General features: G+C 48.2%; 1 protein-coding gene across 2 annotated transcripts in view; it reads right to left on the bottom strand.

Moving 5' to 3' along the window:
• Nucleotides 1–11,888: 11,888 nt before the first annotated feature.
• Smoc2 (SPARC related modular calcium binding 2) overlaps nucleotides 11,889–22,646 on the bottom strand; it is a 132,185-nt gene continuing 121,427 nt past the window's right edge. For both annotated transcript variants that reach the window (XM_087896091.1, XM_087896092.1), the window contains exons 10-13: nucleotides 18,976–19,078; nucleotides 17,036–17,310; nucleotides 15,108–15,145; nucleotides 11,889–13,239 (exon numbers count right to left, since the gene is read on the bottom strand). In XM_087896091.1, the coding sequence (XP_087752217.1) occupies nucleotides 13,222–13,239; nucleotides 15,108–15,145; nucleotides 17,036–17,310; nucleotides 18,976–19,078 (434 nt within the window). In that variant the 3' untranslated portion in view covers nucleotides 11,889–13,221. The remainder of the gene's footprint in view (nucleotides 13,240–15,107; nucleotides 15,146–17,035; nucleotides 17,311–18,975; nucleotides 19,079–22,646) is intronic.

Genomic DNA, 22,646 nt, shown 5'->3' with positions numbered 1-22,646 from the left:
TGAGAGCTAGCCTTAGCCACTGATAACACCTCAACTTCTATTTCCTCCATTTTCTCAATAAAAGGATAAAATGAAAATTCCTGCCTGACAGGGCAAAAAGATTCTTCACCTGACCTTGGGTACAAAGTGCCCAGCACGCAGCAGGTGTCCATAACTGTTGACCTCCTCTACTTCCTGTTGACCTCCTCTACTTCCTGTTGACCTCCTCTACTTCCTGTTGACCTCCTTTTCTTCCTGTCTGCTTCTGAATTCTTCACCCATCCTCCAGCCAGTCATCAAAGATCCTGCAGGCCTTTGAACTCTACCCAGCACGGGTGTTGCTTGGCTACAGGATATTCATTGTTCAGCTGTGGGTTCTTCAGCCTCACCAACTGAGACGGCATGGGAAAGGCCAAATGGAGTTCACAACACCCCATGTCGAAACACTTCAGAACACAATTACAGGTGAAGTAGATACCACTCTGCCCAAATGTGGAGGGAGCCTGGCCACAAATTAAGCTCCAGTTCAAGCCCTCTGTGAGGCAGGGCCTCCCTGTTCAGCAGAGGGAGGTGGGGCTGAAGTGAAGCTAGCTACCTTCTCTGCTTATCACACGTTTATCTAAATGTGGACCAGAGTGCTCTGAGCACTGTTTGTCAAACCGTCACTGTCAGAACGCGATGTTCTTGGACACAAACTACCTCTTTCCTGAGCTTATAGTCTCGGCAATCACTGAAGTGAGAAACAAAAACACTCAGAACCATTGAAGCTTCTCCAGCCCCAGGTTCTGAGCACCCGAGGTTCCAACCTGAATGTAAGAACAAGTTGAGAGCTTGTTCAAGAAAGTGTCCATCCCTTCCTACTATGACCAGGAGGGAGAAGTGGGAGCCCAAGAGGGAGCAGTCTGTTTACCTCGCCTTAGCGAAAAGTCCATCCAGTGCCAGGCATCAGTGACCCAAGAGCCTCCTGGACCCCATGGTCCACACATGTGACCTCCGACTCACTTCGACAGTCACCTGTGTTCTGGTTCTGAGTCTCCAGGTGACAACCGCATGGTGTGACGAGCTTGACAAGAAGACAGCGGTGACAGGTTCTTTATGGCTGCTGTTGTCGCTGAGGTCGGAGAATAAACCAGCCCCCAGGGCCAAGTGGGCATATGGCCTTTCAGGACAACAGGAGCACCTGTGGAGCTGAGGGGACTTTAATCCTTTCAACATGCCTTGGCATGATGCTACCTTCCACGGTTCTCAGATGGGTAGATTAACAGTGCCACCTGGCCTCTATTACTGAGACCTGAGGCTTCTTGGCTCTGAGCTACAATGCTGACTCGAATGCCCTGCATTGGGAAGACACAGTTTGTATTCTCCTTTCCATAATGAACCTGGCATTTCGAGGTCAGCTCAAAGTCACTTCCCACTGCTGCTAAGAAAGGGTATATTTGTTGTTCACTGACTTTCACTGTCAAGTAGCTAGCGAGTTTGAAGAGTGTCTCCAGACAGCCCTTGGGAATCTCAATGACTTCCTAATGTCATACGATGACAGTCCACACAGTCTGTCCCACCACCAGCCAAGCCGAGGGCGGCATGGGGTGGCCCTCCCTGGTCCCCATGGGCCTGATCATTCATTTTCTCTTGGCTTCAATTTCTTATTCACAAACCATTCACCAGGGGCCCTCGATGCAGCTCCTGTGGTAAGGGGGCAGCTGTGACATCCACATGCATAACAAAATAATGTGTACATTGTAGGCAGAGTGTATATGTATACATAAATTCGCCTAATGTAGATCCATGTGTATTTATATGTATCTGTACTGTATGTACAGACTTATGCATGCATCGTAGATGCTGTCCATCTAACCTGTATGTAAATGTAATGTAGTTTATGCTTGAGTATATGTTATAGGTAATACATACATGGTATTGGTGGTCTCTGGAGAAGGCTGACTAATACATAAAGAAGGTGTAAATGAGAATTCCCTTGGCAGTGCAGCTGCCCAGAGGTGCCCAGTTTCCATGGGGCAGCACTGCCCTTCCTGGTCTTGGGCCACTTGGGATCACAGGTTCTGATTCTTGCACGTGATAAGGACAATCTTTCCTTGGCATAGAGGGAAAGAGGTTCCCAAGTGTGGGAAGCCTGTGGTGAGGTGGATGGGGAGTGCCTAGGGCAAGCAGGTAGGGGCACACGGCCAGGTACACAAGGCTGGGTACACATCAGAATGGTAATTGTCGCTGGAGGCTGCTGTGCAGACCTCATCCCATTGGCTGCATCTACAGGAGCCCTGCTAACTCTAGGCAGGCCTCAGAATTCTACCGTGAGCCTCTGAACTTGAAGGCAGGCAAGGACCGAAGTCCAAGAAAATAGTGTCACTGTGAGTGATGCAGAGGAGCACCTTGTTCACGGTGTCACCGAAGTCCAGGGCCAGTGGAGAAGTCACACTACACTCCTCGACTCCACTAGATCTGCAGGAAGTGGCTCCCGTGTCAAGTGCCGGTGAAACCAATGTACACGAACACTTCTGCTTCGATTCGAGAAGGAGTTTGCTTTTTAGCAACGACAGACAAAACTCTGTCCCACAAATGCCAAAATCAAAAGTATGTTGTGTCATTCTCACCAGCAATGTGTCACCTAAATAAATATCCAGAATCAATTTATTCCACTGCCAGCCAGAGCTTCGAAGAATCTATTGTTAAAGAAAACGAAATAAAAACATTATGGAACTGGGTTTTGCTTAGACCTTAATACAAAGAACTTTTGAAGGAGCGTTCACCTCTGCCGTGGCTCAGTGCCCATGTGCTATTGAGATCTGCTATTCAGTTGAAGTCCATATTGGCTCCTCCTTCAATTTCTCACGGGTTTACCTTGTCTGTGTAATACACAACGAGGATGTGGTGGAGCCTTCTGTGCAAATAGTGTAAACAGAACCAAGAGCCAAATAGGTAAGAAGAGAAAGGTGTTGACTTCCCGGTGGTGTATGTGGGCTGCTCCTAGGGTGTGAATCCAGGAGGTCCAGCCACACGATCAGCTGTGTGTCACTTAGACACTCACATCTTGCTCTCCTCTGTGGTAGTTTAAATGATAAATGTGCCCCATTGGCTCTGGTATTGGAACCCTGGTTAGTGATGCTGATAGAGAAGGCTTAGATGATGGAGCCTCGCGGGAGGAGGTCCGTCTCTGGCGATGGGCTTGGAGGGATTACCGTCTCAAAGTTCTAGTTCCTTCTCTGTGATTCTTGTGCATGGTTGAAGATGTAGTCTCTCGGCTTCGTGCCCTGGCTGCCTGCCACCTTGGCTCCCATGACATTGTAGATGCTCCCTTTGGAACCCTAAGCTAAATAAACTCTTTCTTCCATATATTTCTTTGGGTCACGGTCTTTTATCACAGCAAAAACTGGTACACTCGCTAACATTTCCACCTGCTTTGTTGGCTACCATGGTTGCCATGTATAGAAACTACAAGTCTGCCATCGTCGGCCTGTGTCTACAATATTTTATTTCATGTTCTTACCTAGCCCTCTGAAGTTCACGGAAAACTCTCCAACTTCTGATGAGTTTAATTGTGATGGACCAGACTGTATCTCCCAAATCCATAGCTTGACACCCTGACCTTCAGTGTGGTGGTGTGTGTTGAGAAGTTGTTTGCAGGTGATAGGGTTCTCATGAGGTAATGAGAGTGGGGGTTTCTGTAGAGAGATTGGTGCCCCATCAGAGATCAAGACCTCTGTGTCTGTGTGTCTGTGTGTGTCTCTGTCCTTCTCTCTCCACCATGTGAAGACACAGGGGGATATGAATTATCTGTTAGAAGCAAAGAGAGCCCCCAACAGAAAGTGACTGGATTGGCCCTCTGTCTCTGTATCAGACACCAATGAGACTTCATAGCCCCAAGCTGCAGAACTTGGGCAGGTGAAGTCAGCCACACAGACTTTACTTACAGTGCTAATGCAGTCCAGACTGGCCTAAGAAACGAAGGAAGATGTGATCTTAACACAGTCTGAAAGCTGTGTAGAGAAGTGAGTCCGCTCAGCAACCTACAAAACAGCTTCGCCTCTGCAAAAAGCACCAGCCTGACCCGGAGGAAGCTGCGGAGGTGACCGTCTGCTCACGGTACCCACAGGATGGCGGGATGCAAGGCCTCTCTCTTTTGATGCTCATGTCTTACTTTGCCCTGCCCACGTGGAGTGGCGTCTGTCACCTGGACCTGATGCTCGTGGAGGAAGGCTGTGTGTGTGGACACATGACAGCAGACAAAGACGGATGTACCTGCCACAGGAAGGGTCATCAAGCTGGTCATGCCTCCTGTTTGTATGTGACACGCACACTGTTGTCCTTGCAGGCATGATCCTATGAAAGCTCTACTTGGCATGTGGACATGCCGTAAATGACAACCATTATTTAATGCGTCTTGTGCCTTTGGAAGTGACTCTGTCACTACACTCCTGCTTCTGCTGTTCTTGGCATCTCCAGGGAGAGACCTCAAGTGGAGCAACAGACACAGTATTTCTTCGATTTTGACTGTGTGGAAAATGTAAAATGTTAAGAAATGTGGAGATTTTGTTGTTATTATTGCTTTTCATTTTATTTTCTGTGTATGTATTTTGACGGCCTATGTATATGAGCTTCCCTAGTGCCGGCAAAGGTCAGAAGAGAGCACTAACTCCCCAGGAACTGGAGTTATACTTTATAAACCACCTTTGTGGGTGCTGAGAACCAATCCTGGGTCCTCTAGATAAAACAAGTGCTCTTAACCATATCTCCAACCACGAAGAATGAGGATATTTTATTTCATTAAATGTGTGAGCATTTTTAAAGAAAGTATAAACGCATAATGGGTGCAGACTGTGCTTCAACCATCACTGTGTTGCTGTGCACCAGCCGTCCCTGCTGCAGCCACTGTCCTTGGGTTTCTCCTCTGCTGATTCTGCTCACACCGTGGGAGCAGACTGGGAGCTATCGCAGAAGCTCCATTCAGTGCCATAGCAACCATCTCTCAGGATCACCTGGAATACTCAGTGTGTTTCTTCTGGTTCTCAACAGAGTGTAGATGAAGGTTGAGTCCAGGTCTCAGAGCACAGGGTGTGTGCTCTGGAGATCATGATTCCCTTGTCCCTTACACCGATGCAGTAGCAGGTGAAAAGAACTAAAAAGAGTGCAGGAGTGTAAAACAGAGCACCAAAAGGGTGAGTTCCCTGTTATTGGCACAAGTGTGTGGCACACAAGTTGCTTTGTAAGGGAAATGTGATGCCCTGGTGGTGTGTGAGAATTGTCTGTATTCTGTCAATCATATTTTAAATAAATGCTGACTGGCCAGGCAGGAAGTATAGGTGGGTAAACCAGACAGGAAGTAGAACAGGAGACTGTTGAGAAGGAGGAAGCCCAGTCCTCATGAGTTCTGCCCAGACCGCTGGAGAGATAAGATGTATGCTGCCCCACTAAGAAAGATACTGAGCCATGTGGCTAACGTAGATCAGGATAATGGGGGTAACATAAGTTATAAGAGCTAATAAGTAACCTGAGCTAATGGTCCAATCAGTTTATAATCTTATGGAGTACTCTGTGTGATTTTCTTTGGGGCTTGCCGGCAGTGGGGTACCGGGTGGGACAGATACCCCAACAAGCAGACCCTTCATGTTACAGCCCGGGGTGAGCATTGAGTTTATGGGTAGAATGAGTTCTACAACACAGTGAGCACCTTGACTTGAAGCCCTTGTGCTGAACATGTGGGATATACTCTTCTATGCCAAGAACCCAGCTGGAGAAACAAGCTCCAGGCAGTGCCAGCACGTTTGCGGAGAAGAGACGGATGTCATTGGTTCAAGCAGTGAACGCTCCTCCACCTATAAAAGGGACAGATAAATGAGCTAATGCAAACGCGTCTAACTCTGAGCGAAGAGGTTGACAGTGTGAGGCTTGTGTGGAGACGCGGGAGGAGCAAGGCTTCCTGGAGGCTGGCACTCCTAAATGACAGCTTTGCAAAGGGACTTGCTGCGTGGAGAGCAGGTGGTGGCTAGGTAGGTGTGTATGTCGGATGGAAGGAAGTCAACACCGTGGGTGGTCATCAGGCAGGTGTGGGTGTGGAAAGGAAGAATTCCCCATCCTTGGTGGATGGTCACAGGCTTCACTGTGGGTAAGTGGACTGAGAGACACACTGATAGAAACCACAGGACTTACTGGTACAGGGGTCAGTCTTGAGCAGAGGTCATCTGTCTGGTTTGAGCCCATGGGTGGCAAAGGGGACATTTCCAGCTCCTGTCTGGGACTGACCACAAGCTTCCTCATCATAGGGAATCCAGGAAGAAAAGATTCCGATGCTCTTTCTGCCTCCCATCTCCCCACCCTGGGTAGCACTGGAAGGATTCAGAAGGAATACCAAGGTGACAATGGTTCTCAACAAAGTGGAATTCCCAGCTCCAGGATGGCTTGGGGCCCAGAGGGACCTGTTTTCCACCTGTCAATAAAACTGGCCTTACTATTCCAGGAACTCTCATCACTGGCTCTGAGCATCGTGGGGCTCCATGGTCATGGTGGGCTTCCACTTTGGCTGTGGACTGGTGGGAATAGTGGGAGAAAGGGGATGGATGTGGAATTGTGCTCAGGGTGGGGGATGGATGGGGAATTGTGCTCAGAGGGGAGGGGATCCCCAGGCTACTATGCTCAGAAACAGGAGGAGTGGATCAAACTCCAAGGGATTAGAGATCCAGCAGCATTTGTATGGGGGAGATGAAGAGGGGACAGAGGGGAGGAGGGGGAGTGTTGAACACAGAGACATGAGACCATCCTGGAGAAAACAGGAGACTGAAAGGTGATGTCCAGGACTGTGGGACCATCCCCTCTGTCCCATGAAGTGAGGTTACAAATCCAATCTGAAACCAACGGGCAGAACTGCATTTTTTTTCTGCCGTTACTCCAGAGAGAAATTTAAGTCAGGAAAGAGGCACTGGGAATCCCGTTGTCCAGGGTCTGTGACAGAATTGGGGGAGACTTTCAAAGGGGCCACAGAGTGATAAACCACTCTTAAGCCCAGATCAGGGTAAGGAAGAACTTCTGGGCATTAGTGGGAACAGAAGGTGGACTTGACACACCCCGGATTGCAGGCTAGTCAACAGGGCCACCATATGGGAAGAGGAAGGCTGATTGGGAAGCCACATGTGTGGAGTTGGTAGGAAATTCTTTCTCCACGGGCAGTGAGGCACTCCCATCTCCAGGAGGGGAGGCTGGAAGCCCAGTAGATAAAGGCTCACAGGATAGAGACTGAACAAGCAGAGGAATACCAGCACAATGCTGGGCACTGGTGAAGAGCACCAGTAATCACAGGCCAATAGCCCAGAAGGGCAGGGAAGTGAGCATGGAGTCCCAGCTGGAGTCCTACAGAGTACAGCGCAGCAGGTGTGGGAGGGTCTTCAGAGCCTCTCTGCAGGAAGGATGAAACATGAAGGGTGGTCACTAAGCAGGGAGACCATGTGATTCTCCTCTGGAGCCCTGTTTCATGTCATCCCGTGAAGTGGACATTGGTAGTCCACTTCTCCAAGGGAACTGAAATCCAGAGCAAGCTGGCAGCTCCATCACACTGATACCCCACTCCCACATCAGCTGGAATATTTTTCTACACAAACCTCTTTATCCTCGGCATCTTTGCCGCTATGTGGGTCACATTCATTTTTCCACTCAAATCAAGAGGATTTTTCTAATAGCCCGGAAGGAGGCTGGCATCAAACTCACTTTGAGGACTGAGACTGGCCTGGCCTCAAACTAGCAATCCTCCTGCCTCAGCCTCCCAAGAGCTGACATGATAGGATCACACCACCAAGCCCCACCACAGTCTTTGGTGGCCTAACTGGTTGCTTACCAAGAACACCAGCTGACAAGGGTGCCTCACAGGACTCTTAGGCACCTAATATGGATTCTCACTGCCAAACTGCTGCTCCTTCCTTATGCCAAATTAGGTAACGGCCAGTCATGTGAGAGAAGGGGAAGGGAGAATTCAGAATTGACACTTCTCTTTCTTACAGATGGCTATGTCTCCACGGGAGGGCTCAGAGAGTCAAAACTTCATAGGGGATGCAGTGTCAAAGACAAGAGGGCCGACTGTGCCTGGTTCCTGTGCACACCTGCGTGTCTCAAATGGCTTATGGTTTCCTGGTGTGAGAGGAAACAGTGGAAAAACCAAGCCACCATTTGACACCCACCCCCGTACATATCCCTGCAGGGAATTTATTTCATTTTACTTTCAGAAATAACTTTCTTAATATAGAAACTGATGGTACTCAACAATAACCCCAACAGTTGGGGGGCAGAGGTAGGAAAATCATGAGTTCAGAAACCTCGTCTCCAAAGAACGAGGTAATGTCTTTATTTCATTATAACAGAATTCGGTTAATAAAGTTGTTCAGGAAGAGGGTCATTTTCTTGTGCACAAAAGTAAATGGTTTGGCACACATTAATTGATAGGACTTATGACAATGAAAGAACCGTGAATATGTATACTGGAACTCAGGCATGCAGAACTCTGTCCAGGCTCACTGTCAAAGTGCTCGGGAGGGCTGTGAATTTGTGTTTCTCTCTCATAAGGAGCCATCTTCACCAGGACGGCCAGCATTAAGCCAGATCGTAGGGAATATCAAGACTCTAATTTTGCAACCAAAAAAATCCAACTTATTATTTATATTATTTATTATTTAGTTTCTGGTTATTTAATTTAACTTGAAGATAAAACATTCGTTCTGAAGTTAAAGACCGAGCAGAAGGCTGTGGAAAACCTCTCTACCGTGCAACACACATGAACTGGATTATCCAGCCCACTGGTCGTGATTACTAAGCACTCAAGCATCCAGAGGCAAGAGGCAGGAAAGAGGCCATTTACATCACATAAAATACGTAAGATAGATAAAAATCACGAGGCGTTCTCGCTCCGCAAAGAATGAGAGACTGCCTTCGGGCACTGCTACTCCATCTGCTAGGCAGGCTTCTCCTCTCTGCTGGCTCTTAGACTCTCATCTTGTTCAGGGCAGCAAACGGATAGGGAAGAAGCAGAAGCTGTAACTGCTAGGCAGGGATTTCATGGCCTCCTACCAGCTAGAACTCGGGAAACTAAAATCACGGAACAAAATGCAGCATATTGAGGCTTCCACCACTTCCCTGTCCTCCTTGCCTCCTCGGGTCCTGAGGCACAATCAGGAGCCCTTGGGATAGCATAGGGACGGGACAGACCTCAGAACCAGGACCCAGGGTCTGAGTGAACCACAGATCAGCTGACTGCATCAGCCTGCATCTGGTGTCTGCCTGACTTTGGGTTTGCTGAGAAAATGAACTGAGTTCCTAGTCACCGCTATTTCCCTTTATAAGCTCTGTTTCTAAGAAATAAAACCCATTCCTAGTTCCCCTGCTCCATTCCTCATCCTTACAGGGACTGTCCGTGCTCCTGGAAGGGTCTGTACTCTGCAGCCTGATAAACTTCTGGGATTTGGATTAGAGTGTTCTCTTAGGGAGAACATCACAGCTAGGGACTAACTCATCACAACCAGACCAACCATGGAGTGCCGTGGAACAGCGTGCAAGGCCCTTGACACCAGGAGCTCCCTAGGAAGAACTCCCCTGTTAGGTTTGCCGTGTCACTGAGGTGAGACATTGGGGGTTTTGTGATGAGGCTGAGGAGGTGGAACATCCGCCATTGAACCACACTGTAGGTCAGTGTGGAGCCCACAGCCGCTTTTTCCTCAGAGTGCACCAGCACACACTCCCCCTTCTCCCCGCCACCTCAGGAAACACAGAGCTTTGTTACTAGACTATCCTCATATACCATGCACAGACTGCGGCCCGGAAGTGTAGCTCTATCTGCATGCCATCCCTGCCGTGCCTTCCTGGTGGGTGGTGTGCACTGATCCACAGGATGGGATTTGCAGCACAGGCAGACACAGGGATGCTTAAGCAGCTGAGCTCGGTGTCTCAGCACAGATATTAGGAAAGACGCCCCTAGACACACTCATGAGAGCCCAGAGCAATTCTGTGTCCAATGTGGGGCACAGAGTCAGGTCCAGCAGGGCCCCGACTATTTATTTGGCTCTCCCACTCACAGAGTGAAGAACAGGAACAAACCAGAGATGCTTGAGCAACTGAGTTTTCTAGGGAGTTGTTTATAGTACTGAAGGAAAAAAAAAAAAGATGGTCAGCACCTTTCTAAAGTGAAGAAACATTAAAAATGTCTAAATACCTAATTACTCAAAACACATTCCAAATTTTGGCCTGTGGAGTAGGCTATTGTATTGGGAAGAAAATCATCTTCTGCTCCGTGACCACAATCATTCAGCAGCAGCAGCATTACCACCACCATCACCACCACCACCACCACCACCTCTATCATCATCACCACCACCACTGCCATCACCACCACGACCACCACCACCATCACCACCACCACCACCACATCACCACCACCATCACCACCACTACCACCACCACCATCATCACCACCACCATCATAACTATCACCTTCACTACCGCCATCATTAACACCACCATATCCCCCATCCCTGTTATCAATGCCAGCATCATGACTACCCTCACCACCATCATGACATCACCATCACCACCACCATCATCATCCATTCCTCTGATGTCACCCTTTATGTCTTTTTACCAGCTTTCTGGAGTAGCTCTGTTGCTCGTGCGATTTGGTTTTGTGCTTGGCAGTTAGGGTCCCATGACTCATGTCTACATCACTTTCAGAGAGAGCTGAAACATTTCACCTTGATTATGGAAGCAGCTCAGGTGGGTATGACATCTGTGCAAATGATTCATGAGATGTTTGGTGTGCTTCCGAAAGCCTCCGAGCAGAATGACAAGGGAGCAGGGATGCTTTTTCAAGTAGGAGGGCACCCAAACCTAAATGTAGCCCCTGCGGGAGGAGAGGGAAACCAGCTGCTGGTTTAAGTTTTCAGTATTAATGTTTTCAATAGGAACCATGTGTAGCTCCTGCCTCACTCGTGATCTGTCAGCCTCCTGAACATCCTGTTCTCTCATGCCTTCTTCAGAACCTGACCTCAGCCTTTCTCCCCTCTGTGCCCTTCTGCCCTCCCCACTTCTTTCCCTTTTCATGTCTTCGATGCTCAGACTGAGGGTCTCTCTGCTCTGAGTTGGGAATCCCTGAGAGGAAGCAGAGATCCTGGAAGTGGCTGACCAGTGGAGAAGGGACCTTGAGAGTTTGAGTGAAATATTGCAGTCAACCAGGATGGTGCAGAGCTCTGGACGCTGGGATGGAAGAAGGCGCTGTTCATTTGAACTCATGAACAACACTAACTTTTAAAAAACAAGGCAAATTTTTGCTGCTACTGTCATTCTAGAGTGTCTGCAACAGGAGAAGCAGGGATGGGTGCTGTGGATCCGTCCTGAGGCCCTGTCATGCAACGAAGGAAGAGAAACTTCCAGTGTACCAAACAGGGCAGACTGAGGCATCGACAACCCTTAACTCATCCGTCCCACCTGCTGTGGGGAATGTGCCAACATGCCTGTCTTAGAGGAGAAAACCTGAGGTTCAGAAAACCTTGGGAATCTGTCCCAAGCCACACAGCCTCAATGGGCAAAATCAGACCTAAAACTATTGGGCCAGCACCTGTACCTTTGGCTTCAACTAGTGGATACTATTTTTAAATAAGCAATTATGTAGAACCGTAGAGATGAGTTGGAGCTTAAGAGCACATGTTGTTCTTATGGAGGAAACAGGTTGAATTCCCATCTCCTCCATGGCAGCTCATAACTGCAGTTCCAGGAGACCTGGTGCCCTCTGCTGACCTCCGAGAGCAACAGAGATGTAAGCGGAGCAGAGACACACATGAAGGCAATACACTCACCCACATAAAATGATCTAAAACATACTTGTCAACAGTACACAATCACGAAATGCTGAAAAGAAGACTGACACACGCTTTTAATAGCATATTTAATGTAATAAAAATGATTAAATTCAGGGTCCAGAAATATAAAAGATTATCCAAAACAGTTGAGATCATACTTCTTTTGTAGACAATGTTGGCATGCACGTGAGCCGGTCAGCTCTCACCTCTACACAGTTCGAATGAGCTAAGGCCTTAGAGTGTGTATGCACACCCACAGGCATATATGGAGAGGCTGAGGGCCGTGGGAGGCTTTCCAAATAGAATCTGATCTGAGAGAATTGCCCCACCTCTCTTGGATCTGCAGTTGTTTCTCAAGACCACTGAGTACAGACTGACCTAGAGTCAAGGTCTGAGGATGACAGCCAACCACACACACAGGTCAGGCCAGCTTCCCCCAGCACGGGCATCTGGTTCCTAACCTTCATCCCATAAGGGCCTTGGATGAATTCCCTCCTATCCTGGAGGCCTCCAGAGACTGAGAGTGATGTTCTTAGCTGCCTGCTGTTCAGTACTCTTGGGATGATGCATTCTAGCTGCGTCTTCCTCAAGATGCGGTCCATGATCTCCGCAGAAGACATGGTTCTCTTCCGGGGATCCTGGGAAGGGCCACAGCAGGAAGGGCAACAGCCACTTAGAAGAGAGGCAGGTGGTCTGGGTACTGAGCCAGCGGGATGGAGTCAGTCGGCCAGGGTTAGGTTTGTTCCCTGAAGGAGGACTCTCTGGAGTTTGACCTCTCAGCTCCTTGGAGATTTAACAGCAGGATTGGCTCAAACAGAGGCAAAAAAAAGCAGAAGCTCAGACCGGAATACGACAGGCTTGCAGCAGAACCTCAGCCAGGGGCTACAAGAGGTTAAGGCTATGCTCGAGCTAGTGCCTGTGTGACCCACGGTGTCGAGTGGCATCTCTAGACAGCAAAACCTCATGGAACAGGCAACCATAGACCAGGTGACCATGCATGTGAACTGCACAACCCTGTAAGCCTCTAAGGAAGTGATAGTCCTCTGGTTGCATCAGGAACGCTGGGAGCCAGCCAACAGAGATTGCAGGCAGAGAAAAGGGCAAGGGTACAAACCAGGCCCTCCACGAAAGGACAAGGAAATGAAATGGAAATGCATTCAAAAACCCATCCCCACCAGCACAGATCTTTAAGGTCAAACAAGGACACATACATTGTATGTGATTAATTTCCCGAAGCCAGCCTTCCATTTTCACAGATCAAAACAGTCTGTTTAAATATCTCATTTCTACAAAGTGAATTTACATTTAAAGTACAAAGTGCAAATACTATACGTTTTTTCGTTTTTAATAGCTCTTTGGTGAGGGATTCCCACATGTCTAGGAACTTCCTTGGATAGTCAGTCATTCATCCTTGTTTCCTGGGCTAGGGAAAAGAAAAAGACAATCTTATGAAGATGTTTGCGTCTCCCCTCTTGTGCAGACCAAGGCTTGCTGCTGGAAATAAATATACTTGCTATGAGGGAAACCAGACAGGAAACGATAGGGTAGCTGGGAGTGAAGGATGAGTGAACACATCGTGTCGGAAGTGCTTTCTCCCCTTGATATCACTAGGAAAATGCGTCATCTGAGAAAATTTGCATTGACTTCAAATGACTACAACAGGGTAACCTCAACCATGCCGTCACTAGACAGCAGGGGTACAGGCGTGTGCCACCAGCCTGGACAGTTTTATGCCATTTTAACACTTCCTTTTATCTTTCTATTTGCTCTTTTACCTGAGAAGAAATACAGCTTGCATTTGTGTTTATAGTAGGGGTCTCTTGTTGCCCCTCGCCACAGGGACTTTTAAGGGAAGTTATGTTGTTAAAGCATCCACCATTTTTTGTCAAGTGCAGCAATCTGTCCAAACAGAAATTGATCCTAAAATACTAAACTTTGTGTGATGCTTAAAATACTAAACTTTAAACTTGAGGCTGTCTTTCCTCCTTTCTGATAACACCATGAGTAGGTGAATAACTCCTATACTAAGTTGATGCAAGTTTTGTCTTATTTACAGATAAAGACAGTCTTTGGATTATTTCAGTCATTGCTGAAGATGGTCAGATGATATGGGGTTGACCTTGGCACCCATATCCTGCTCCCAGAGGGCACAGCTCTCTTCCTTGATGAGCAAGTATGAAGCTGCCTAGAAAAACAGTCACTTTCTGGTTCCTGGCCCACTAACCCTGCCCCATGGCATATAGTGATAATGGTGGATTCACTCCATGCTTTGAGTTACTATAAGAAAGATGGAGAAACTTCACTCTTTCGTCTTTTTCTGGAATCATGCTGAAGTGAAAGGCTTGGTTTTTGAGTGGGGGTATTTAAGATGGCATGACACATGTATGCCAATAGTCACCATTAGTTAGAGCAAACAGCCCCCGGGAAGCCTTTGGAGGGAGCTGGGTAATTGCTCTCAGACCTGCCCTCTTTGCAAGCGTAAGTGATTTGCAGTGTGACTGGAAAAGTTAAAACCATAAACATTTGCTAAACAAAGGAAAATGAATTACACGTCTTTCCTAATGAAACAGCTTGCAGTTCCCGCCGAGGTATGTGCCGGAGGTCCCTACTTAAAACCCACATCACACGGCAAGCGTCCGCCTGGCATCAAACAGGTGCAGCCAAAGCAAACAGCGAACACACCAGAGTCATCGGCAACACAGCACGTCTGGCTTTGGGAAAGAACTCTGGAAAGTATCCCCACTTAGGCTGTGGCTGGGATGTGGGGACCACAACCGTGCCCTTTAATTGCACATCTAGAAATGTGGCCTCAGAAACACAAATGTTTATTAACACAGCAGGGAACTGAGAATCTCCTTGGAAGCCCAACTCCTGCCTTCAGGTCTCCTGAAGTGAGTGGGTGAGTGGGCTGTGTGAGGGGCACCCAAGGGTATCTCCTATCCCGGCAATCTCCTCAATATCTAAGAAAAAAACTGCAAACACCAGCTTCCCAAACCACTTCTGCCACACACGCAGAAGCCCGTCTTTAAATTAACAAATTAATTAAATTTCAAATAATTTAAAAAAAACAGAGCAGAATCTTTAAATGGAGGATTTGGCGGGTCAGTGACTGAAAGTAGAATTTGTCAAGGAGGCTTCTTAGCTCCAAATGTTCTCACGTGGAGCCGCCTCAGCTAAGCTGCCTTGTTTCTTTAAGGGTGCTATCGCCCCTAAACCTACACACACCCAGATTTCTCTTGTAAAGTGTAAGTAAACGGAATATCATAAAGTCTGTAACACAGATATACTCACCTGTCTATTGGATGTACTTTCAGTGTTTCCTCTGGGGGCTGGGAAGGGAAGAGACATTATTGCTAGTTAAATAGTGCTTGCTTAACGACAGGCTCGGCATTGTCAGTGGGCAGACTCGGTCAAATGACAATGCACCCCTAGAGACCCTGCACCTAGATTTGGCAGCACGGGTTATTTAATCACCACAGACACTGCCTACGACACAAATGTCCCACTCTGACATTAGAAGAATGGCTTCTTTTATCCCAAATCCTAAACATGGGTTCACCAACCACAACGTGTGGTCTTCCAGAACTTTCCCAGAAAAGCGTGGATTCTGAACCTGGGCTGACTCTCCCCCCTCCCGCCACACACACACACACATATTCTGTTCTTTTAAGTATTTTTGGTTCAGTATTAAAATTAGAAAACATTAGCTTGGGCTCATTTTACCAAAATCTTCACACGAAATCACAGCTGAGGGACAGGTGCTGTTTGTTCCTGACTTGGAGGCTGGAGGTCTCCCCTTCCTGTTCCCAGAGGTACACAAACCCTTTCCCTCAGGTGGCCCCCGCCTCACTCTGGCCTCTGCTCAGAGTTCAGGCTCTCACCTGGCCACACTCCCTCCTTGGCCAAGGTCTCTGGGGTTCCTCAACCTGACTTCCTGCTTTGTCGTGGCTCCTCTCACTTCCGTGACCTCATTTAGTCTCTCCTGGCCATGGACAGTTGCTGTCGATCCCCAGTGGACTTGCCCCATCTGTCCCTATTCACTGTATTAGATGACCCAGTGCCTGGTGGACCACAGTACACACAGGTCAGAACCCCAGATACTCCCGTCTCCTCAGCCCAGACTCCACCTCCAAGCTCAGGAACTCACGCGAGTTTTACTAGGCCACTTAAAGGCAGCGAGAAGACTCTACTTCCCCTTAACTGTGGCTTTGCCCCCTCCTTCCAGGACCAGGTACCCCATCTCTAGGGCTGCTCTGAGCCTGCCGATGTCCGATCGACATTCCGTCTTTGCAGGTCAGCACCTGTACTAGCTCTGCCTCCAAAGCAGTTCTGAGTTCACGATTCCTGGCAGGTCTCTGTTCTGTGCAGGTGAACACCTCATTCCAAGGAACATACTGACTCCAGATGCCATTTTGATGATATTACAACTGTGAGCTGTACCATCAGGAAAAACATCTCTCCATCTGTGGCATGTACTACATGCCACGGGTACATTATATAACTAGAAATCACGGTCCAGGCTAGATTTCTGTCAATGAGAGGTGATGCCTGCTAATTTCTGGAAAGCTGGCTCTTTGTTTTAAAGATGGCTCCCTAAATTCCTTTAGCTGATGACTCTAACGCTGCCCTGACCACAACCGCACAGTTCAGCGGTACAGGGAGAAGTACACTCACATTCTGCATGTTCTCCAGCATATTGATGAATTAAATTTCAGAACCTTAGGCTCCATCATCCTGGGATTCCCTCTACTCCTGTTACATCTGGAGACGTAGGCCATGCCCCAGAGAGACACATGCCCAACTGCTAAGCTACCTAAGCCCACTGGGTCCACTGATCTAGAGATGATGACTCCACTGCCCCTGACCTGGCCCGATGGTTCCGGTGGAGTCTACAGCCTGGGCTGGCCGGTTACCACCACCAATGGTTCTGATATCAGGAACCGAGGCATGCATGAACAGTTAGCCACCAGGGTTAGAACAATAGCTGGTTCGGCTCCAGAGCTATACTCAGTTCATGCTCCTGAGACTTGCTGCTCCCCTGACCGGGTGGCAGCTTGTGACCACCTGTGGTCGTTTCTTCTACAAGGGTGACAACAGCCAATGGCATACTGTGTTTCTCCTATACAATAGACCGTAAGGCAAGCTGTTACATCCAGGAAGTAATCCCAAAGACAGGCACCCCCAAAATAACCAAGGTCAGAGTCGTGAAGAAGGCTTACTGTGGCGCTTCCTGGTGCTGGCTTTCCCCTCCTCTCGGGTGACACCCAAGCAGCCCATCAGCTCCTGCACAGTAATGGACTTGTCATTGTCCGCGTCACAGTACTCCACAAATTTCTTCACGCACTTCTTGGGCTTGGACTTCTTCCGCAGGAACCTCTTAAAGGGCTTGATTTCCTTCTTGCCGATGTCTCCGCTGGCGTTCTTATCAAGCAGCTTGAAGTACCAGTGCACAACCCTCTCCTCCAGGGTGTGGCTGGGGTCTGGCTCCGGCAGCCTGCAGGAGAGACAACCACGTCAGGCGGAAGTCTGAAGCTGCTGTACCCTCTCCTCATCCCTATGCCTGTCCCAGCTCAATGTCTGACACAGTCACTTTCAAATACGACATAGGAGAGTAATCTGTAAGGGCCCCGCCAGTGTGTTCAGCACCAGGGACACCATAGCACGTGTGTGCACTGTGGTTACTCAATTGGTTGAAGCCTTGGAATGAAAAGTCCCTGTCCTGAGACCTGGATTCCCTTAGGCCAATAAGTGGGTTCAGCCACCAGCATCCACCAAGGGCGTCTACAGCCCCAGAGTGTCTACCTTAACACAATCATCTCTCTACTGTGTATATGAGATGGACTTAAATAGAAAAGGTTAGCAGAAGGTGACATCAAAATGTTTAAAGTTATAACTAGATGGATTTTTTTTTTCAAGCTGGACATTCTAAGACACAGGTCAGCCAGGCTGTGGGTCAGACCTTGAAGCTGTGTGGTGACAATGTTCACCTGTCACCTGAGGTGGAGGACCTGTGCCCACACTTTGGGCTCTGTGGACTCCAATGTCCACTGCCTTAGATGGCTTTTCCCCCATGAGCGTGCAGACACAGCAAGCAGATGCCAACAGCCTGCAGGGACAGGGCTCCCTGGCACTATCCTGGGTCAGACACCGGAACACATGCCAATCGCTTCCACAGTATGGAATATAGAGTTGAAATTTAGGTGACTTTTTTGCCTTAGCTTATTATGTAATTGTGATGTTTTTGCCTTGGTGTTGCCTTCTCCACTTATGCAAAAAAAAAAAGACTTTAGCAAAAGTCTAGCAAGATGAAGGAAGGACTTTTTGCTAAGGAAACTTCATGCATGAGACATCCAGGAGCTCGCTGCAAGCATGGGATAGAAACCAGCATTTTCAGGAAGATAAAAACCTTAAAATAAAATTTCTTTTAAAAAATACAATGAGAGATTGTGAACACACGAGAGTGTTAAAGTACCACAGCTGTTCACCTGGAGAACTCTATCACCCTGTACCGTGAGACGGAGGGGGCACAGCACCACAGGTTCTAACATGAAACAAAACTCAAGCCTTGGTGTGTCTCCAGTGTGCACGAGGAAGGCATCTCTAGGGGCAGAGCTGTACTGGTGGGATCAACGCCCTGAGCTGTATACTTGAACCTGGATAAGGAGATAAGCCTCACAAGCTGTGTGGGTTTCAACAGTAAATAAGTCTCAGCACTCGGGAGGCAGAGGCAAGCAGATCTCTGAGTCTGAGGCCAGCCTGGTCTACAGAGGGAGTTCCGGACAGACAGGGCTACACAGAGAAACCCTGACTTGAAAACAGAACAAACCATTTTGTTGTTGCTGCTGTTGCAGAATTCCAAAGCATTTAAAACCCAATCGATAACTCCTAGACTCGATTTCAACCTCAACATCCACCCAATGTAAGTACACCCCCTTCACAGCCCTCCCTGGGCCCCAGGGCCCCTTGAAAATGAGGAGTGGGGGCTGTTCCCAAGTGTCTTCCTGGCCTAGAGGCTCCTTTCCTCTAGACCTAGCTCCATCCTCGTGAGCTGCCTGGGCTCTCTTGGCCACTGGCCAGGAAGGCTTTAGCTAAGTTCCAGATTCCTTCACAGTTCTGGGCTTCTGGCCAGCACACGGCTCCGTAGCAAGACACAGCATACCTGCCAGAGGAAGAAGAGGGGTCGGAGACGGCATGAACCATGTCTGTGGAGAGTGCATCCAGGACGCTTGTCAGGAACTCGTGCTTTTTGGCACCAGGACAACCTAAAAAAAAGAAAAAAAAAGCACATTTTTTTCTCTGTTAGTGGAATCCATAAAGTATGACAGATTTTTCTGGGCAATGGAAAAAAGATTAAGTATTCATAAATTAGTATGTGAGAGGGCTTCATATGATGCTCTTCAAATGAGCTGGCTTGATGGAGACACATTGTATAGGATGGTGCCGCTGGGGCTCCACAGATGCAGGCACTTGGTAATTCACAGGTGTGCATTCTAGCATTTGATGAATTATGGCGTGATACAGAGATTTTCAGCCTCTGGTTGATCTTCAAAACCACGATGCAAGGCATGTATGGGTATCCCTTTGTTACATGAGACACGTGGAAGCCCCAGGAGACACCACGTTCTCCAAGCTGGGATCCGCACAGGGAGATCTAACCCAGGGGAGTGAGTCCAGAGGTTGTCAGCCATCACCACAGATCTCTTCAAACTCCACATCTGGTTAGAAGCAATAAGAGGAAGATGTGTGGTGGCCTCCTTAGAGGCAGATCCACTCCGGACACCAGATCAACACATACCAAGGATCAAGGGAGTTTACACCGCTGAGTCCCAGATCTGACCGTGTAGGATAGCAGTTCTTTCTAAAGCTCAGTTTCCCACAGAGCATTCCGTATACATGGTAGCTCTTGTTCTTCTCCAGCTTCCATTTACTCAGCCCCGTGGGGTTCCCTGGACTCCTCCCTATCGAGTCTGAGATATTTTCTCTCCCGTGAGTTGTGGCAGCTACAGAGACACTAGCATTCTGGTGTGGTTAAAGACATTCTGGTTTTGTGGTTTTCCTTTTCGGACACCTGGGTGTTTGTTACTATGATTCAAGTCAATGCTAGCTGCCTATGGCAAGGATCTGTGGAAATCTGTTTCGACTTATTAAACATTGTAGCAGAAAACAGATGTGAGCCTTTCATAGAGCGTGTGGAACTTGAGACTAGAAAGACTGTGTATCTCTTCTGTGCTCAATTAAAAGAATGGATTATGATCTATAGGAAAAACCATAACTACTGGGCAAAGTTCTCTGAGAAAAGGCTCTGTATCCCCCGAAGGCATTCTCCAGGAAGGAAACAGCAGCCCAAGGTGGCAGAGCCTGCAGGTGGAAGCCATCCCTTCCGTGACAATTAGAGATGACACAGGACAGAAAAGATATAGCAGGCCCAAGTGATAATGCTTCCTAAGCTCCAGCTTTATAACGAGCTAACCCAAGAAAACCATGAGCAAGGAGACATCCTGAGGGAGCACAGTGGGTCTGTACAAACCCTGAGGCGCACCCATGAGCTCTCTAGTTCTTAGCACCAAGAGATTCAGAGGGTAATACGGAGAAGGTAGCCACTGGTCACATCTGCTCAGAGAGTGTCCACTGAGGACCTGCGGAGAGCCAAGGATCTGGTCACAATCAAATCAACAAGGTCTTTGCTTGGGATGAATGCCTAGGTATGAAGTCTTTATTTCCTTTTGGCAGAGGTAACTGATAGCCATACTAGACTCTGATGCCTACGGTTGCTATAGTCTTAGGGCTATCAATAAATAGAAAAGGAATAAATACTGTGTCATCTCCGAAGAGGTGAGAATGAAGGAGAATTGGCGGGACTGGTTGGAATGAGGACTCTGGAAGGCACTCATAGGCGATCTGGGTTGAGAGCTAAGAAGGGATGTCTCCTGAAGGTGTTCAGACACGATGGTGGAGATGTGAGACACAGACCCAGAGGAAGGGCCAGAACTGTCTGCAGGCCGTACCTGCCACCACCCAGGTTTGTGTTGCCTTTGTCACCAAGGACCCTGAGCTTCTTTGCTCCCTGGCAGAATTGGAGAGCCCTTTGTCCCCACGACAAAGCCCAGGGCAATATCGCTTCTGTGATACTTAAACTGTAGCAAAGAAGTGTTTATTTCTAAGGGCCGAGACAAACAGACATGAGGCTGGAGTGGTCGGAAGAGAGCGCTAAAACAACGCATTGCTCTTGAGGGTGATTTCTTTAGGATACAGATATGAAGTGTAGCCGCAGCATGGTGTTAACGTGTGTCACCAGGGAGATGCAGTCCAGCAAACATCCAAGAGGACTGACCTGGTTTGGGGCCAAAGGGCAGTGACCCCACGTGTGTGGCCTCACAGTAGTCTGGTGTTGTAGACAGAAACTGTTAGCTCTACAGGTACCAGTTCTCATCCCTCCCATCTTAACCTGTTATCTAGTTCATGAACAGTGAGCCCTTGGCTTCCTCTGCACCCTTAGGTCTCCACCCAGACACAGGCTGCAGGAAATGCAGGACTCAGTGGGTAATGCTTTGTCCTGGGGCCCAACGACCTCCAGGAATGCTGGGGTTCCATGGAGAGTGTCAGGATTGGGCATGGAGGCCTAGATGCAGCAGGAAAGTCACTTCACTTTAGAGATAGCTCTGTTGGGAGGGTTTCTCCAAGTAAATGCAGAATTGAGTTCCTAAGTGCTTGGCCCTGCAGCCACTTCTCCAGAACAGTTGTTCATAGTCAATGCCTTAAAAAAATTGTATTTTTGTTTTATCTTTCAAAATAAATGTGTTTTTTTACTCTCTATGAAACTCTCTCATTTTGAAAAACAGACTTCTTTTATTTAAAAACTGCTAATTTCAGTAATTTTGCTTATGCTTATGATTTTTTTCCAGCATGAATTTATACATGTTCGTGATGACTCCTTGATTGCAGGGCAAACCTCCTCTGCAGATCATCATGATGAATTTACACTTTCTCCCCGTGACCTACATGGCATGCCTGGCTACCGCAAGGAAACCCCACACAGAGGCAATGCTGGCAAAGAGCGGTTTACAGAGAGAAGAGGTTGTGTGGTCCTAACCTGGGTTCGTACCCATGCTGTCCAGACACGACAATGGTGTTAGCCCCGTGCCAACAAAACACCGTGAGATTGGGGCCAGCTATTGGGGTAAGAACACAGGCCTTGACCTGCTCAATATTTGAGACCTCATGAATGTGATGTATCTGGTTGATGACATGTTTTATATTTTGGGCTTGTTGATTCTTGCTGAGTTTTAAAAGCCTATGTTAACTTGTGGCATTGCTACCAATTGAACTGGACATGCAGCCCAAAGTCCCTCTCTCTGCAGTGACTTCTCAGTGGGAACGGTCATGGTGATGTTTTCTTTAAGCTTAGAGTTCCCTTGAGCATTCTTTAACAAGCATTTCTAAGGGCTAAGGGGTCTGGGGCATGGTGGTAGTATGACGTATGTGGGGGTCAGGTCATAGCACCCAGCTCATGGCATGAAGTGTTAGACCTGATGTTGGAACTTACTTCACCACACAGGCTCTCCAAACCTCCATGCCAGCCTTAGGGGCTCTACAGCCTTGCAAAACTGATGAGCCCACTCATGCTGAGAAAGACAGAAACAGAAAGACACAAAGAGATAGAGGCGTGACCCTTACACCGGCTCAGTGGAAACCTGAAGGTGGATGGTCTAGGGAACTATGACCAGATTGGCTTGCAGGAGGCCAGTGTATGGAGCCTGTGACTGAACCAGGATCGGAATCCCCTCCATTCTCCTCACTGCTCCTAACCCCACAGTGACGGGAAGGAGAGAC

The sequence above is a fragment of the Myodes glareolus genome, chromosome 1 (assembly GCF_982192425.1).
Source record: "Myodes glareolus chromosome 1, mMyoGla1.1, whole genome shotgun sequence".
NCBI classification, from domain to species: domain Eukaryota; kingdom Metazoa; phylum Chordata; class Mammalia; order Rodentia; family Cricetidae; genus Myodes; species Myodes glareolus.
This window is presented reverse-complemented; position numbering and strand designations above follow the sequence as displayed.